Genomic DNA, 18626 nt, shown 5'->3' with positions numbered 1-18626 from the left:
GAAGTAGGTGCTGCAGGGGAGCGTCTACACACCAAAGCGGCCCAAATCGAAATCAGGGTGCCAGGAACAGCTGCAGACAGGGTCACAGGGCGGACTAGCACTTCTGGGGCAACAGCAAGCCGCCCCCTTAAAGGGCCCCTCCTAGACATACTCAGCCTGCACAGCACGCGGTCTGCAGAGCCACAAGCACGCACACCCCGTGTAAGCAGCATGGACCCCCAGCAGCAGCAGCAGCCGCCACCAGAGGCCCACACCCCCACCACTGGAGGAGCAGTGGTTGCCCTGCTCAGTGCCATGCAGGAGGCAGCTGACCATCTTTTATTTGAGGAAGATGACCTGTCCTCGGGGGATGAAGAAGCAGCCCCAGGCCCCCCCACGCCCCCCCCCGGCCGCACATGCCACCGGCTGTGGAGATACCCCACGAGCACGGACTCATGGGAGTGGCTGGTGCTCACTGAGTGGGACAATGACCGCTGGCTTCGGAACTTCCGAATGAGCAGTTAGACATTCCTGGAGCTCTGCCAGTGGCTCACCCCTGCCTTATGGCACCAGGACACCCCCATGCGACGTGCCCTCACCGTAGAGAAACAGGTCGGCATCGCTGCCTGGAAGCTGGCCACTCCAGACAGCTACCGATCCGTAGGGCAGCAGTTCGGCGTGGGCAAGGCCACCATCGGGGCTCTCCTCATGGAGGTAAGAGGACCCAGGGAGAGGGGGGGAGCGCTCTGGGCAGGGGGAGCCCTGGGGAGGAGGGCCAGACACATCCTGCACACCCCTCACCGGTGCTTGCTAATGTCCTTCCCCTACAGGTCGTCCGCGCAATCAATGCCCTGCTCCTCCACAGGCTTGTGCGGTTTGGGGACCCGGATGCTGCCATCGCGGGGTTGGCCAGCCTGGGCTTCCCAAATTGCCTTGGGGCTCTGGATGGGACCCATATCCCCATCCGCGCCCCAAAGCACAGCGGAGGACGCTTCCTCAATAGGAAGGGATACCATTCCGTGGTCCTCCAGGCCTTGGTGGACAGCCAGAGCCGCCTCTTGGACATTTACGTCGGCTGGCCTGGCAGCACCCACAATGTCCGGGTGTTCAGAAATTCGGGCCTGTGCCGCCAGCTGGAGGTGGGGACCTACATCCCCCAGCAGGAGATCCCTATGGGGGACACCACCATGCCCCTCTGCTTCGTCTCAGACGTGGCGTACCCCCTCCGCCCCTGGCTCATGCACCCGTACACGGGCCACGTCACAGCCAGCCAGGAGCGGTTCAACACACGCTTGAACCATGTGCACCAGGTGGTCGAGCGCACTTTCGGCCACCTCAAAGGGCACTGGAGGTGTCTCCTCACCCACCTGGATGCAGGCCTCACCAACATCCCCCAGGGTGTGGGCACGTGCAGCGCACTCCACAACCTGGTGGAGAGCAAGGAAGAGGCCTTCTTCCAGGGCTGGGCTGTGGAGGCTGGCAGGGCCGACGTCCAGCCACCCGCTACCCCTAGTCACCAGGTCGACCCTGAGGGGATCCGGGTCTGGGAGGCCCTGCGGACCCATTTTGACCAGGCTGCGGGGTGAACGCTGGCAGGGCCAGCTGAGGGTGAGCCACCCGCTGCACGCCCCAAATACTCCACAACACTCCCTGCCCCCACACCCACACCAGAGAACCCGAGAGCACGCATGCCCCCCCCGCCACTTCTGTGCAATAAAATGGAATTTTTTTAAACAAAACCCTGCAACCTTGTATTAATTATTAAAACAGAAGAAGAAGGGGGGAACTATGTACATGGGGGGGCAGGTACAAAACAAGGGTAGAACCAAAACTATTTACAAAGATGGGGGAATAAGTCCAAAGGAGGGGGCCTTGGGGGCAACGTCCTCGGCCATGCACCCCTATTGTCCTGCGCCTGGTGTTGGGGGGCGCGACCCACGTCTCGGCCGGAGGTCCAGTCGAGGCTACGTGGGGGCCGGGCGAACTGGCAGATAGGGCCGGGCAGAGTCCGGAGGCCCATAGTCCCCCTTGGTGGCAGGCCCCAGGATGGCTGATGGTGGAGGGATGGCGGGCGGAGCGGCAGGGAGGGCCAAGTGCCGCACGATGGCATCGAAGGTGTGCATGAAGGCCCCCCAAGCCTCCTGGCACCAGGCCAGTGCTCGCTCCTGGAGATGGAGCTGCCGCTCCTCCACCTGAACCAGAGGGTGGCGAGCAGCTGGGGTCCGTGGACACCCGCAGATGGCTCCACCGCTGTCAGGCTTGTCCTGGGGCTGGTCCGTGCTCCGCCGAGGGGCTAGCCTGGTGGGATGGCCCTGGTGGGCTCTCCGGGACCACGGACGGCGCGCCGGTGCTCTCCGGGCCCTCCAATGGTGCAGCTGAGGAACAGAGGGGGGAAGAAGAGTGGAGACAGCCGTTAGTCTGGGCCCTGACCCGTGGCCCTTGTCCCCCCACCCCTCTGCTGCTAGTTCCCCATCCCCGTCCCCCGCCGATGATGATGATGATGGGTGTCCAACCCCACCCCCCCAGGGGACCCTAGGTTCTGCTCCCCCCATCCCCCCATGGGGCATGGCGCTGTCCTGCTGGGGGGCAGGGGCTGATGGACTTTTCCGAGAGTCATGCCGCTGCTGTCCTTGGGGCCATGGTCATCTGGGTGTGTGGAGGGCCCTGGTCATGTCTTTTGTCCCCGCCCCTTAACCCCGGGGGTGTGCACCAAGGTGGTACATACCTGACGCTCCGCTCCCACGGTCAGGGGACACCCATCGGGCGGACGCCCTGCTGGAGCTGCGGGAGGGGAGGGCGATCTGGAGCCCCCCGTCGCTGGAGGCCCCCTCCTCCTCCTCCAGTGTCCATGGGGTGGGCTCCTGGGGGGGCCCCTGGGGTGCAGGGCTGGCCTCTGGGGTGGACTCCGTCTCCGGGGCCTGCTGGGGCTCGTCGGCCGATGGGTCAAGGGTGGCCAGGGGGGAGGTGGTGTACCGGGGGCCCAGGATGGCCCTGAGCTCCCTGTAAAAGGGGCAAACTGTGGGGGCGGCCCCAGATCGGCTGGCCACGTCCCGGACCCAGGCGTAACCCTGCCGCAGCGCCTTTACCTTACTCCTGACATGGTCAGGAGTGCGGGCAGGGTGACCCCGGGCAGCCAGGCCCTCAGCCAGCCGAGCGAATGCATCTGTTTTCTGCCTCTTGCTCCCCGTTACCTGGAGCACCACCTCCTTGCCCCAGAGCCCCAACAGGTCCCAGATCTTGGCCTCCGTCCAGGAGGGGCCCTGCTGCCTCTTCCCCCACTGGCTGGCAGGCTGGGAGCCCTGGGTCCCCTTGGGGGGGTGTCCTGTGGGCGCTTGGGGGACTGGCTGGATGCCATGGGGTGCAGGGTGGTGGGTTGGTGCACAGGAAATAAGGGGGCGATGAGCTTTAAGGGGCTGCTGCACGCAGCGACCATAGAGCTCAGGGGCTGGAGAGAACGTCTCTCAACCCCTCAGCTGATGGCCGCCGTGGAGGACCCCGCTATTTCGATGTTGCAGGACGCGGATCGTCTACACTTGCCCTACTTCGACGTTCAACGTCGAAGTAGGGTGCTATTCCCATCTCCTGATGAGGATAGCAACTTCGACGTCTCGCCGCCTTACGTCGATTTCAGCTTCCAAATACCGCTCGGCGCGTGTAGACGTGGCGGGTGCTATTTCGAAGTTGGCACGGCTACTTCGAAATAGCCGGCTAGTGTAGACGCGGCTTATATGTTGCATCAATGAGCAGTAATGAATCCAGCGGGGATCAATTTATTGCATCTAGCACAGATGAAACAAATTGGCCCCCAAGAATTCTCCAGCTGACTCCTGTACTCCACCAAAACAAGAATTATTGATGGGAGAGTTGATGCAAGAGTGCCAACTGTCAACTTACCACAGCAAAGACACCACAGTAAACAGACTTAAATACGTCAACTTCAGCTTTGTTACTCAAATAGCTGAAGTTGCGTAACTTAGGTTGACAGCCCACAATAGTGTAGACAAGGCATCGAATTCTGATCACCTGTAAGAGTGTTAAATGCTGTCCCAGCACTGCTAGGTCATCCAAACCTTACCTGTTTATCTTCAGATGGGCACAAAAGTTTTCTCCGCTGCGAAGTTGACCCTGGGTGTGACCTATGCGCACACATAAACTGGTTCTTCTCTACACACTAAAACCTCCGACCCAAGGTCAGTAGTGCTTTCAACCCAAGCTAGTTGGCCAGTCACAGATTATAGTCTAAATGCAAGTTAAGGCTTTCACTTGGCTGGTATCCTGCTTATGCTGCAGGTGAGGAAGCAATGTTAGCCCATTCAAACGATAGTTTTTTGATGCCTTCCCATGACTCCCTTCACGTGCCCAGAAGGGCAAACATGTTCTGCCACAGTTCAACTGGAAAGAACCAGTGCGGTCCAACTTATGAAAGCACAAACCACCATGGGATATGCCCCACACATCCTCCAGATGAAGACAGATGAACATAGCACCAGCGAGGATAAAATAGTTAAAGTGTTGCTATGCGATATGGCTAGGCTAAGCTGGCTGCCAACCAGTCGGGTTAACTGGGATGTGCAGATAGGCAAACCAGCACGTTAGGATGGAAGGAGGAAGAACTTAAGAACGGCCATACTGGGTCAGACCAAAGGTCCATCTAGCCCAGTATCCTGTCTGCCCACAGTGACCAATGCCACGTGCCCCAGAGGAGGTGAACCGAAGACAATGATCAAGTGATTTGTCTCCTGCCATCCATCTCCCACCTTCGACAAAAGGCTAGGCACTATACCTTACCCCTTGCTAATAGCCATCTATGGACCTAACCTCCAAATATTTAATCGAGGTTTTTTTTTTGTTTTTTTTTTTTACACTCTGTTAGAGTCCTGGCCTTCCCAGCGTCCTCTGGCAAGGAGTTCCACAGGTTGACTGTGTGCTGTGTGAAGAAAAACTTTTTTTTATTAGTTTTGAACCTGCTACCCATGAATTCCATTTGGTGTCTTCCAGTTCTTATATTATGGGAACAAGTAAATAACTTTTCTGTATTCACTTTGTCCACACCATTCATGATTTTATATACCTTTATCACATCGCCCCGCAGTCTCCCCTTTTGTAAGCTGAAAAGTCACAGTCTCTCTAGCCTCTCCTCATATGGGACCCGTTCCAAACCCTCAATCATTTTAGTTGCCCTTTTCTGAACCTTTTCTAACGCCAATATGTCTTTTTTCAGGTCAGGAGACCACATCTGCATGTACTACTCAAGATGTGGGCGTACCATAGTTTTATATAGGGGAAGTAAAATATTCCTTGTCTTATTTTCTATCCCTTTTTTAATTATTCCTAACATCCTATTTGCCTTTACTGACTGCCGCTGCACACTGCATGGATGTTTTCAGAGAACTATCTACTATAATTCCAAGATGCCTTTCCTGATCAGTTGTAGCTAAATTTGCCCCCCTCATATTGTAAGAAACAAACAAAATTCATATTAATGAATCATAAACCTTGAACTCAAACCAATGAAAAAGAATAGTGATAACATCTACACAGAAGTCAACACAAAGTGCACCACACACCTAAAATTCCTGCCTTCTGATACTGGGTCAGGGAGACGGATGTTAAATTATTTATTACTTGGCAAGATTTGACCTAAGTGCGAACTATAACACTTGTGTGCTGATAACAGGGTTCTCTCAAGACCAAGCAAAGAAAAAGCTTTTGTTAGCATGCTTGCTTAATATGAAAGCAGCACTTAATTCTCCTCCTATGGGGTTCTCCATATGTTGTTTATGAGACATTCCCCAAATAGTATTCGTTTTCAGGTAAACAGTATAAAGCCAGATTGACAACCTATTTTTAAATTACAGCACGGATCTGTTCCACCATTACTACTAAAATCTGCAGTAGCATTTCCTGTGCTTATGGCAGTATCACATTTTAAAGTTAACTGTGGATAGCGAAGCAGAACAGATATAAGATTATGGCGTTTTTACTGCAAATCAGTTTGTGTTAGAAGTTTCTTCATAAAATATTTGAGAGCTTTCACACAAATCTCAACTAAACAGCAAAACTAAGAGCAGTCTGCAGAAAAATACAACGCACATATTTTGCTTCCTTTGGTCAAAACGATGACTAAATTACATAAAACCAGTTTCTCAACACTCTAAAAAACAAACTTCTGATTGTAGCCACATTTTATAACAGGTCATGGTAGCAACAGCTATTTAAATGGAGTTCGGCCAAATTCTCTTTCTACATAGCATACATGTGAAATAATTCCATCAACTTCAATGGAGATACAATGTTATAAAATGAGTTTAAGTGAGCATTGACTCAGATGATCTTATTTCAAGTAGTTTCTTTGTCCAATATGAACAAAGGGATTTTGTGTTTTTAAAGCCATGTTATAAACATGGTATGGGAAACAATATGCACTTTGGCATAATTTGGCTAAATTGTCCGAAAAAAAATTCACTATTTAACTCAGCCAGGAAACAACCATATGCTTCTTGTTAGAGAAGTTTCAGCTGCAATACAGAGACGGTGTCAATAAATTAACTTGACATATACCTACACACAAGAAAGTACTGTGCTGCGGGAATCATGTTATAATACAGGATGCTCCCCTCTATTAGAATTTGAGGAGGTACTATTGCATCTTAATCATTGAACTATACAAAGAGAATTTGTACATTAGAACAAACTGTCCAAAATAGGGCATATTCTGAAAAGGGTCACAGAGTTACAGCTGTGTCTTCGCGACACCCCTCCACAATATACACTAAACTCTTTCATACCCAGCAGCCCAAGGACCAGGAGGTTGCCTGATATTCAAATATTCTGGATAACAGACAGGTATACCTAGCAATTCTTAACACTAAAGAAAAACAAATTTGACATTAAGAAATAAAAATGTACGCAGAGTACTTTATTTACCAACAGTAGTATTGTACACTGAAAACTTACAGGCTATAGCCACACTAGTGAGTTTTTTCGACAAAACTGGGAGTTTTGTCAACAAAACTTGCCACACATCCACACACAAAATGCGTTTTGTTGACAGTGGCCACAAAACATGGCACTTACACCAACAACCTTCTGCCTCTCCCAGATGAAGAAGAGTGCCTTTGTCAATAGAATTTTCAACAAAAAACTGTGGGGACGAGCTGGGGGGGGGGCCTTCTGTCAACTCTTCCAGAACACTGGGCAGCCCTGTCTGCTGTGCTTCTAGTTCGCTGTTTTGTCGAGAGAGTGGCCAGTTATTTGAGAGTTCCAGGTGACAAAATGCTGGTTAAGACAGAGTTTACTGTGTGTTAGCTTTTTTCTGTGGGTTTGTCGCGGTCTTAGTTCTCAGAACACTTCTGATAACGAGTACAGATTTATATTCCAAAAAGAACTGAACTATTGAAAAAGTGCAATAATGGCCCAGTAACATGATGGGGACAAAAGATTATAACATTCTCTTCTACATTTTCCCATGCTACGGGCAGACAGACACCAGCTGACAGTTAAACTCACCAATTGGTCACTCTTAGAGCCACTTTCTAGATCAAAAATAGATTCCCTAACTTTAACATAGTTGGAATTTCTTCAGCTATTGTATTTGAAAGGCATATTGCAGTACTCAATTTTTTTAAATCTTCTAATTTATTCATGGAAGCTAGGGGAGAAGTCTGTTTGCTCTAACTTCTAAAGTATTTTAGTCTCCCAGTTTCAGAGACTGAGTGGCTCAAAAGTCATCTTCAAGATCAGTATCTCTTCTATTAAAAATGTGAGGAAATAATTTGAGTAAACCCAACCAATCCTCCCCATTTCAAAAGAGAAGGAGAAGCTTTTGGGCAACAATCTGTGTGTGGGCACAATTTTACCATCAGCAAATTTTTTGTGGGTTTCTTTTTATTTCACTGTATATGCTAAAGGCCACACATAATGTAATCATCCCTTCTTGGTGTTAGCTAATGTCTTTTTCAACTTTTTGAAGAGTTAAAGTGCCATGCAAATGCTAGGTATTGTTCTATAGGATCAACCATCATCTTGGATTCCATTCACTCATAAGGGAATCCCAGTGCAAACTAGTAGTGTTAAAATTTCAAACTAAAATACAGACCAGCCAAGAAGAAACAGAACAAACACTGTTTTAGTGAGTATGATTTGCAGACCACCCCCTGCCAGCTTGAATGGTGTGTCTCAACTCTACTTCACTGGAAGATAGTGACCTCAAAATTAGGATTTTAAGAGTTCACAGAAAAGGGGATCACCTCTCATTGTCTCTTGGCAGGTAGCACGGGGGGGCCCTCCATAAGGTGCGAATGCAACCCAGTGACCAGAGAATAGCACCAGAAGCCAATACTATTCCTGAATACAGGCTAGATGTAGTCTAGCAAAATGGCTAGAATGCTCAACCTCTCCTCTCAGGTTGTGTGTCTGCAGAGCATTTTGAGATCATTAGACCAATGGCGTAATATATTTAGAAGGCATTACTAATTGGCCTGTATAATCAGAAATAAGGTTAATCTAAAATTATCAAAACATTCCAGTTCTGTGGCTGAAGAAACAAGTGCACTTTGCAGAGTGGAATGAAAATACAGAAGGAATAGATAACCCAGACCAGCCACAATTTATGTGGTATGTTTAACAGTTGTAAAAGAAACAAACAAAAGAGAAATATGGAAAATATACACTAATGGTCTATGCTGGGCTGAAGCTGACCATTAACATGCAATTTTAACAGCTGTCTCAAATTTAAGCATGCTCTAACAATGAGGAAAAACGGTACCTGGGATCCTCTAAGAAACTAGATTTTGCTGAAATGCCAGTTGACTAATATTACACAAACAAATTATTTCAGTTTATGGATGAGAAAAAATAAATCCCTTTGAAAGTATTGAGATTATGGAATGCATACTACACCCTCATTCTGCAAGTCATTGCAAGATACACAAATCTGTTGCAATTCAGCATAAATGATGGCTAAATGGAAGCTTAAAGCAGCATAAACATCAGGTATCTCTAAGCACTCAGGTCAAGCAAGCATGAAGCCTCATCTAAATTAAGGAAATTTGCAACAGTATAACTACATTGATGCATTTACCCCAGCACTAATCCTTCCTGTAAATATGCTGCACCAGTTTAGAGCAGCTCATGTCACTATGTGACTGATAAAGGGTATCCTAATGTAACCCCTGATCCATTTCATTTAGTGACTTCAGCACAAGTGTACTTAATGTAGACAAGACCAGTGGCACCACTGCACCTACTCCATTATCTACAGATAATACAGGGGAAGACAAAGAGATGTGAGCAGAATACAAACGTAGTAAACACAACCCTCCGCGACACTCACAAGGTGCAAAGCTCTATGTCTCACAACACCTTTGCTCCTGCTATTGAGCAAAGCACATTGGTTCTGTGACCTACCTGCTGCTTTCTATCTTGAGATAATTTGCCAAACACTCAACATCTCCCTTGTGCTGGAACACAGTCTATGAAACATCTGATCTTCAAAAATGCAAACAGAAACACTGTAAATACATAGTGATGTGCACTGAGCTAACCTAACACGTTGTTTATATCTCACTCCTTTATTTTATTTGCCATTTCCAGGGTCTCTAAATATGAAACTAAAACATCTTTCCTATCCAACGTATCCTGTGCTCTGACTTCACCGTGGTATGCAACTCCTCACACACAGAAACACTTAGAAGAACATTATTTTGCTGAACCCACTCTCTTCACACATGTAAGTGAATTGACATCTTCTGCCATCATCTTAATCTAGCACTGCTAATGAACTCCTGCAACCATAGAGCTTTAAATCAATCTTTGTCCATGTGAAGCACATACAGTGGATGCTCAGCATTGAACAACATTACTCTCAGTAACCACCAATGTTCTAATTTACCTAACCCCCTCATTTGGGTCTGAAAAAAAATGGAACAGTTTCAATAATCTGTATAGATATGATCAGTCTGGTTTTCTGACAGGTGGTCTGGTGCAACCTAAGTGACCTTATAGATACTTTGTGTCAAAAAACACCACCAATCCATTTCGGAACAAAAATCACTGAAGTGCTCTCCATTTTCATTCACGTTGCCTACATCGTCTTTTCCCAAGGTCTGTTCTCTGCCTGTTCTTATGCTTCCAATTTTCACATTGAAGTTGCCCATCAAAATCAAGACATCCTTCTTTGCATTCTGGTTCACAACACTTGGTAGTTTCTCATAGAAGTCTGTTTTCCATTCCTCAGCTGCTTTGCTGGTTGGCACATAACATAGCACAATCAGTACTTTTTGCACTTTGGCATAGAATCTGGCTGTGATGATGCGTGATGAAACTGCTGTCCACTCTATTAAAGCACCAGATGTCTCTCTTGACAACATTAAGCCCATATCTTCTGCATGTCCTGAGTAGATGAGGGTTTCACCTACTGCCATGAATAGCTGCTGAGATTGTATCTATCTTGTCTCACACAACCCGAAAAGTGCAAGTGTGTATTGTTTCATCTCCACTGGAATCTGTACTGTTTTCCTTGCTTAATACATGATCCAATCATTCCACATATCAAACTGGGTGGTTGTCCTAGGTGAGGATGGTCCTCTGTGGGTTAGCTTCCTTTCTGCTGATGTCACCCTCCTTTCACACCAATATGAAAGTGTGGAAGAAAAGGTTGCAACACGACAAAACTGTGTCAATGACGGGACTGAGCATCAAGGAGGGAAATACCAAGACAATAAGGATCAACAAATCCAACACCACCACCACCACCAAACTGGAAGGAGATGACATGGAAGATGTGGAGCAGTACACCTACTTGGGGTATATTATGCAGAGACAGAGCAACAGACAAGGATATCAATGCCAGGAAAGGGAAAGCAACCACTGCATTCAAGACTCTTCATTCCATTCAGAGATTACAAGTATCTTCAAAACACACATCTTCAACACAAATGTGAAGAGTATACTCTGATATGGATGAGACCCCTGGGGTACTAAAACATCTTCAGATCACAAGCTACAGACTTTCATAAACAGATGCCTGAAGTACATCCTTCACATCAAATGGCAAGACTCCATCACAAATTAGGAGCTTTGGAACAGAGCAGGACAAGAACCACTTAACATTCAAATCAAAAGAAGGAAGTGGGGATGCCTAGACCACACGATCAGAAAACCATTATCCAGCTCGCAAATGGAACCTGCAAGGAAAATACAAAAGAGGAAGACCTCGGACAATGTGAAGAAGATTTACTGAGACTGAAGGACAACAACTGGGGTACTCCTCGAGTAAGCTAGAAGTTTTGTTCCAAGAGAGAGTGAAGTGGAGTACACTTGTAGATGACCTATGCTCCACTCAGAGTGTCAAGTCAATAACCTGTATAATTGGAAGCAGATACAATACTTTGACTAGTAATCTTATGATTCTGAGCATGACAAAGCAAAAACTCATGCACTCCCAGGGCCTGGGTGTCTAGAACAGACAACTAAATTTGTCAGACTGACCTCTCCAAGTAAACAAATTGTGATGCATGAACCTTTCAATGCCAACTGGTAAGAGGGTTACAAGAATATCCTGATTCTGGTATGCATATTCTTGTTCAGCAAAGAATGTCATGTGAGCTCTTAAATGTAAGCCAAGATAATACTGGTCATCAGTATAATTGAGAAACCTCAGTACAAACATGACGTAAGGCGTTATGTATGCGTTCTGAAAACATGTTTAGAAGTCTGTATCAAGGCACCATTACAAAGCTAGACAAGAGATATCTATCCAACTGTCAAAAACTTAACACAATGGCTAATCATTTATACAGAAAGCAGCAGTGGGGATGGGGTGGAGAGGGTGGCCAGGAGTGAACATGCAATAATAAGAGGAGGTCCCCACACTTCTAAGCTGACTTTACCGAATGCATAAGAATGGCAATTCTGTGTCAGACCAAAGATCCAGCGAGCCCAGTATCCTGTCTTCCAGCAATGGCCAGTTCCAGGTGCTCCAGAGGGGATGAACAGAACAGAACAGGACATCAAGTGATCCATTCCCTGTTGCTCATTCCCAGCTTCTGACAAAGAATCTAGGGACATCATTCCTGCCCATCCCAACCAAAAGTCATTTATGGACCTATCCTCCCCGAATGTATCTAATGCTTTTTTAACCCTGTTATGATCTTGGCCTTCATAATATGCTCTGGAAAGGAGTTCAACAGGTTGATTGTGTATAGTGTGAAGAAATACTTCCTTTTGTTTGCTTTAAATCTGCTTCCTATTAATTTGTTTTGGTGACCCCCTAGTTTACTGTGTTATGAGGAGAACTAAATAGCATTTCCTTACCCACTTTCTCTACACTTGTCATGAATTTATAGCCCTAATCACAGTTCATCTCTTTTTCCAAGCTGAAAAGTCTCAGTTTTATTAATCTCTCCTCATACAGAAACCATTCTGTACCCCTCATCTTTTTCTTGCCCTTTTCTGAACCTTTTTCCAATTCTATTTTCAGAAGGGGCAACAACATCTGTACACAGTATTCAAGACATTCAAGTTTCAAAGGACATAATCAAAAAGCAAGCACATTAGACAAAAGCTCACAATGCCCATTTTTAAGTCATGAACTGGCTTGATCTGCACCCTTCTGCACAGACATGGGAAAATATATTTCACTAGGCCTCAAGTGTTTTAAGTCTCCATGACATTTTAGCAGTAGATAAAAAAAGAGTCCCCACTTTTTAAATACTGAAATATAAAAATAAAAAAATAGTTAAATGACTGATTTCTTAAATATATGAACTAAAATTTAGGAATAAGGGTACTTCGAGGTAGCTGGGGTCCTTTCGAAAAGGAACCCCGTCTGGATGAGCTGCTCGGCGGCGAACCACATCAATTTCGAAGTGACGCAGCTGCCCGCATTCTAATGAGGCGCTGAATATGTATTTCAGTGCTTCATTAGTAAACACTGCATGGCCATTTTGAAGTTTTGGGCTAGTGTAGACACGGCCCTAGAGTCACAGGAATAGTAAACTAAAGGGCACTTGACTTTTACTCTCCAGAACTGTTAGAAGACTCTTTTTCCCCTTTGTTTATGGACTTCACATACATTGCTCCTTTGAACACCACCAAAACACTATATGAAGCATCCAAATGAACCTAATAATCGTGCAAGATCTTAAACAAAACTGGACTTTGGGACTCAGTGTTGAAGTGCAACTAGAAACAGATCAACGAAAATGTTACTTAAAATCTCAACTATAAAAGGCAGATAGGAAAAATCCTTGGTTTTGTTCAGACAAAGAAGAAGATCTAAGCAATGTCAACTATCATCTGTCTACATTATATACTTCATGCTATACCACGTTTTAACGCTGAGTAAACTATGTTTTAGAATTATCTGTAATCCCCTCCCCCCAAAAAAGTTTTTGCTTTGTTTTAAATAAAAGGAAGAGCTCTCTCTCTCACTGGCTGCCAAAAAATATTAAAGTAATTTAAAATACGTTCATTAGCACCGTTGATTAATCCAGTTAACTCTCACAATTAACTCAAAAAATGAATCAATTAAAAACTAATTCTAATCGCAGTGTTTAACTGGTATATAACAGTCTGCCAATTTAAATTTATTACATTTTCAGATGTTTTCTAAATTTTCAAATATATTGATTTCAATTACAAAGAATACAAAGTGTACACGTCTCACTTTCCATTATTTTTAATATCACATATTTGCACTGCAAAATGATAAACAAAAGAAATGGTATTTTTCAATTCACCTCATACATACATTGTAGTGTAGTCTTTATTGCAGAGGTATAATTTTCAGATGTAGTGGTTTTTTTAATTGCATAAGTGCATTCAGAAACAAAACTTCAGAGCCTACAAATCTATTCAGTCCTACTTTTTGTTCAGCCAACCACTAAGACAAACAACTCTGTTTACATTTATAGGAGATAATGCTGCCCACTTCTTATTTACATTATCAGAAAATGAACACAGGCATTTGCATGGGACTTCTGTTGCTAGCATTGCAAGGTTTTTACATGCTAGATATGCTAAACACTCATACGTCCCTTCATGCTTCAGCCACCACTCCAGAGGACAGTCTTCCCTGCTAATGGCACTCATTAACAAAACAATGAATTAATTAAATTTGTGACCAAACTCCTTGTGCGGACAACCATATGGCTCCTGCTTTGTTTTACCCAGATTCTACTGCATATTTGATGTTTTAGTAGTCTCGGATGATGACTCAGTCAGTGTTGTTCATTTTAAGAACATTTTCACTGCAGATTTGAGAAATTACAAATAAAGTACCAACGTGAGATTTCTAAAGATAGCCACCGTGTCCAACCCAAGTTTTAAAAATCCAAAATCTAAAAGGAATGAGGTGTGCAGCATGCTTTTTCAGATATCTTAAAAGAGCAACACTCAGATGTGGAAACTCCACAACCCAAATCAGCTAAAAAGAAAATCCACTGTCTGCTGATGACATCTGGCTCTAATTATGAAAATAACCATGTGTTTGTCCACCCTGCTTTAGACTGTTATCAAGCAGAGCCCACCATCAGCATGGATGCATGTCTTATGGAATGGTGACTGGAGCATGAAGAAACGTATGAAACTACAGCACATCTGCCGTATAAACATATTGCAACATAGCTAACACAGTGTTATATGAATGACAGTTTTCACTTTCATGTGTCATCGTGAACAAGAAGCAGGCAGCATTATCTCCTGCAAATATTAACAAACTTGTTTAACTGAGTGATTGTCTCAACAAGAAATAGGACTGAATGGACTTAAAGGCGCTAAAGTTTAACATTGCTTTATTTTTGATACATAAACCCACATTTGCATATTCAGTTTTCACAGTGAAGAGACTGTACCACACTACTTGTACTGGATGAACTGAAAAGTAACATTTCTTTTGTGTTTTTTTTTTGTTTTTGTTTTTTTAAGGTAAATCACAAATAAATACAAAGTGAGCACTGTACACTGTATTCTGTATTGTAATTTACACAATTGAAAACGCAGCAAAAATATTTAATTGAATAGTATTTAATTGTCATGAATGTAATTAATCATGCCATTAGATTTCTTTTATCATGCAATTAAACATAATTAGTCACTTGACAGCCCTAATGTTAATACATTCACCTAAACAACTTTATATAGCTCACCAGAAAACTTAAACATATTCAACATAAGAAAGTGTCCAGTTTCCTAAACACCTTTCAAATTGCACCAGAAGTAAAACTGTAGCACTCATGTCCTAGGTTTAAAAAGTTAAATAGAATACTTACAACCACCACTACAAAATTATTCTTCAACGATCAGTTGTAGCCTACCTGATGTGCCAATTGGAGAGGTAGCTGGGGTCATGCTATGGACATTGAGGCCAAAATTGTGGGAGGGACCTGGTGTTGGCACTGCTACTGGAGGTCCAGGGGGGTTCTCTCTTTGTGGGGAGGTAAGTGGGGTAGTGGGCTGGGAAGATGGTCCACCTGCAAGCCGAGCAAGGCGCCTTCGACGGATCTGCACAAAAGACATAAAAAGCACACACGCATTGAATTTTATGAACATTGCACAAATGGCCCTTCCAAACTGATGGCATCACCAACAACAAAAAATTACCTGTGCCCCAGATATAAAAAGAAACCTGCCCTAAAGATCACCTCCAATAAGCAAACTACTGTCTTAAGTGGCTATTTTAAAAGTCTACCTAGAATGTCCAGAACATTTTTAATGTCTTTGAAGATCATCTTTACCAGCCCAACTTGTATAAATCCCCCAAGTGATCATTTAAGACAGGATGTACTGTCTATTGTATAATAACTAAGAGGTAGTCATGTTAGTCTGTATTCTAACACCACAAACCAGCAGTCATGTAGCACTTTCAAGACTAACAAAATAATTTACTGTATTACGTGATGAACTTTTGTGGGGCAGACCCACTTCTGGAAGTGTAATTCCAGATCTGAGGAAGTGAGTCTGCCCTGCAAAAACTCATCACCTAATAAATTATTTTGTTAGTCTTTAAAGTGCTACATGACTGCTAATTTGTTTACTGTATAGTTACGTGGACAAGCATAACAATTTCCTTCCTCTGGTTTTAGCATATGACGGGATAAACTATGTTCTTCTGCTAAAGAGACCTTAATGTAAATATTGTCCAAATTTCTTTACATCCAGGACTAACACAAATTTTTATATTTAAAAAAAAAAAATCTACTGAAAACAATTATCTTTACTCAAAAGATCATTGCCCTACCATATCTGAAATTGAAACATAAGTGAAATTTTTCATTCAAAACAAAAATACAGAAACAAGTGAAGAGGCTAGCATCCCAGGAGCCTCTTGGAGCAGCAGATCAACGTCAATTGACAGATGAACTGGCGTTTTAAAAATTTTACCTTTTGGTGTGTTGTTATGAACACAATTCAAGACGTGCTTTCGCTTACGACATGACATCAGTTCCTAGTATACTTTACAATTGCTCAAAGTTTAGCACCACCACAAGCTTGATAATGGGATTAAAGGGAAAATAATATGTACAACATTTTTAAGACTAGTAAACTAAAAAAACTCTCAAAGTTAAATATCACCATGAAACACTTCTCTAGCATTAAAGCAGCGTTCAATCAACTGCATCATTTCTCACTCTTGCTCATAAGATCCAAAAGTTGCCAACCATGTGAAAGAGTGCAATAAAAGAGGTGTCAAATGACTTATACTATGTTACTATAGTCATTTAATGGCCTATCAACCCTTCCTGAATAGAGAAAGAAGATGAACAGATTGAATTAAACCAGACTTTAAAAACTCTGGGGAAAAAATAGCTTCTGGAACAGAATCTCTTCCCTGACTCTGATGTCACCATATGAATACAAAAAGGGCTTTGAATAGACTATCTTAATCACAATCTTTACAAAGAGAATTTGATGTTATTTTGCAGCAAGACAAAGCAGGATCCATTCATACAGCCAAAAATGGTTTTTAAATGGGCTCTCAAAAGAAAAAAATATTTAAATTCACATTTTCCCCCAAATACGTTTCACAGACTGATGAAAGCTGGTGATTGTATATCTTATATACTCATTTGTGTACAGATTTTCCGTGGAGTAATATTGCCTCAACCATTAGGCAATTACATTTATTCAAGAAAAGAGGTAGCAATATTTGAAAGAAAAAAACCGGGATATCGGTATGGGAGTGTGACATTCCTGTCTAGTTTTTTTTTTTTTTTTTTAATTCAACAACTGAGAAAGTGGGTTGTATCTCAGAAAAGCTTATACCCTAGCAGCCTAATAAATTAGTATTTAAAGTGGCAGCAGAGTCTTAATATTTCAGTAGTGATTCAAGTGATCTCTAAATATACACACCCTATAAATCAGGTGCAACTGACCAGCCTCTACTCTTAACCAGTATCATGCTATTTATACTACAGAAAATAAAGAACAATTACACATGAGAGAAAAGTACCCACAGGGTTTTCTTTCACACTGTCAATGATTGGATGTTATTGTAAAGTTAATTCCTCTCCAAGAAAAAAAAGTCAGAGTCCCAAAAAAACCTCATGCAAATGCTAAACTCTACATAAATGTTGTTCCATAAATGATAATGTGGCTACTCATGTGTGTAATGTTCCACTTGAGTGCATGACAGAGGTCCAAATCTCCATATCTGCTTTAAAGAAAGGATGTGAGTGTGCATGTGAACTAGTTTAGAGCTAGAGTCATCACCACTGATGTCACAAGGAGATAGGAATATTTACTTGCTTCTTAATATTTTTCTGTGCAGCAATACAGTAATGAAGAAAACATGGAAGACACTAAGTACACTAAGGCACTAATTCTGGATGCAAGATCCAAAATTACAACATAACAAAGCACAGCTAAATTTACATCAATTTTCAATTGGCTGGAAAGTTTCCAGATCATATAATGAAAATTCAGTTTGGTCTTTGGTTGATTTAGTTACAAAACCTTTGAAAATTTAAATTTGGCATATTTAAATCAGTGTATCAAATAAACTTGGATAAGAATCGCCATATCAGGTCAGACCAATGGTTCACGTAGCTCAATAACTACTTTCGGAGGTCAGGATAACGTCAGATAAGGAATCAATACAATAGGGAAGTCATCAAGTGATCCATTCCATCACCCTGTCCCAGTCTAAGACAGTCAGAAGTTTAATGGGGTTGCTTTCCTCAACATCTTTGCTAACAGTCATTGATGCCTCTCTCCTCCATGAGCTTATTGAATTCTCTTTTGAACTCAATTACACTTTTGGTCTTCACAATATCCCTTGCCAACAGGTTCCACAAGTCACACTTTACGTGAAAAAGTATTTTCTTGTATTTGTTTTAAATCTGCTTCTTGTTACAGGTTGAACCTCTGTAGTCTGGCACACTTGGGACCTGACGGGTACCAAACCAAAGAATTTGCCAAACCACAAAAGACCTGGCAGCATCACCAATATCTCCACTGTTTACTGGGCTCTTAGAAGACATTTAGAAGTAAATTAGAGCTAAATAACAGCACTGAACACTGAGAGCCAGGACTGGTGGCTATAAAACTTTACTGGACCCCAAAAAACTTGCCCACACTCCTAAGTGGACATTCGGCTAACTAACCTCATGCCAGACCATGAATATTTCTGGATTAGAGCGGTTCAA

General features: G+C 43.6%; 1 protein-coding gene across 5 annotated transcripts in view; it reads right to left on the bottom strand.

The window, feature by feature from the left end:
* Positions 1-18626, bottom strand: part of UBE4B (ubiquitination factor E4B) — an 85656-nt gene that overhangs the window by 56802 nt on the left and 10228 nt on the right. For all 5 annotated transcript variants that reach the window (XM_074975726.1, XM_074975727.1, XM_074975728.1 and 2 more), the window contains exon 2: positions 15297-15483. In XM_074975726.1, the coding sequence (XP_074831827.1) occupies positions 15297-15483 (187 nt within the window). The remainder of the gene's footprint in view (positions 1-15296; positions 15484-18626) is intronic.

This window comes from Carettochelys insculpta, chromosome 23 (genome assembly GCF_033958435.1).
Source record: "Carettochelys insculpta isolate YL-2023 chromosome 23, ASM3395843v1, whole genome shotgun sequence".
NCBI classification, from domain to species: Eukaryota; Metazoa; Chordata; order Testudines; family Carettochelyidae; genus Carettochelys; species Carettochelys insculpta.
Note: the sequence above shows the minus strand (reverse complement) of the source record. Positions and strands in the feature narration are given on the sequence as shown.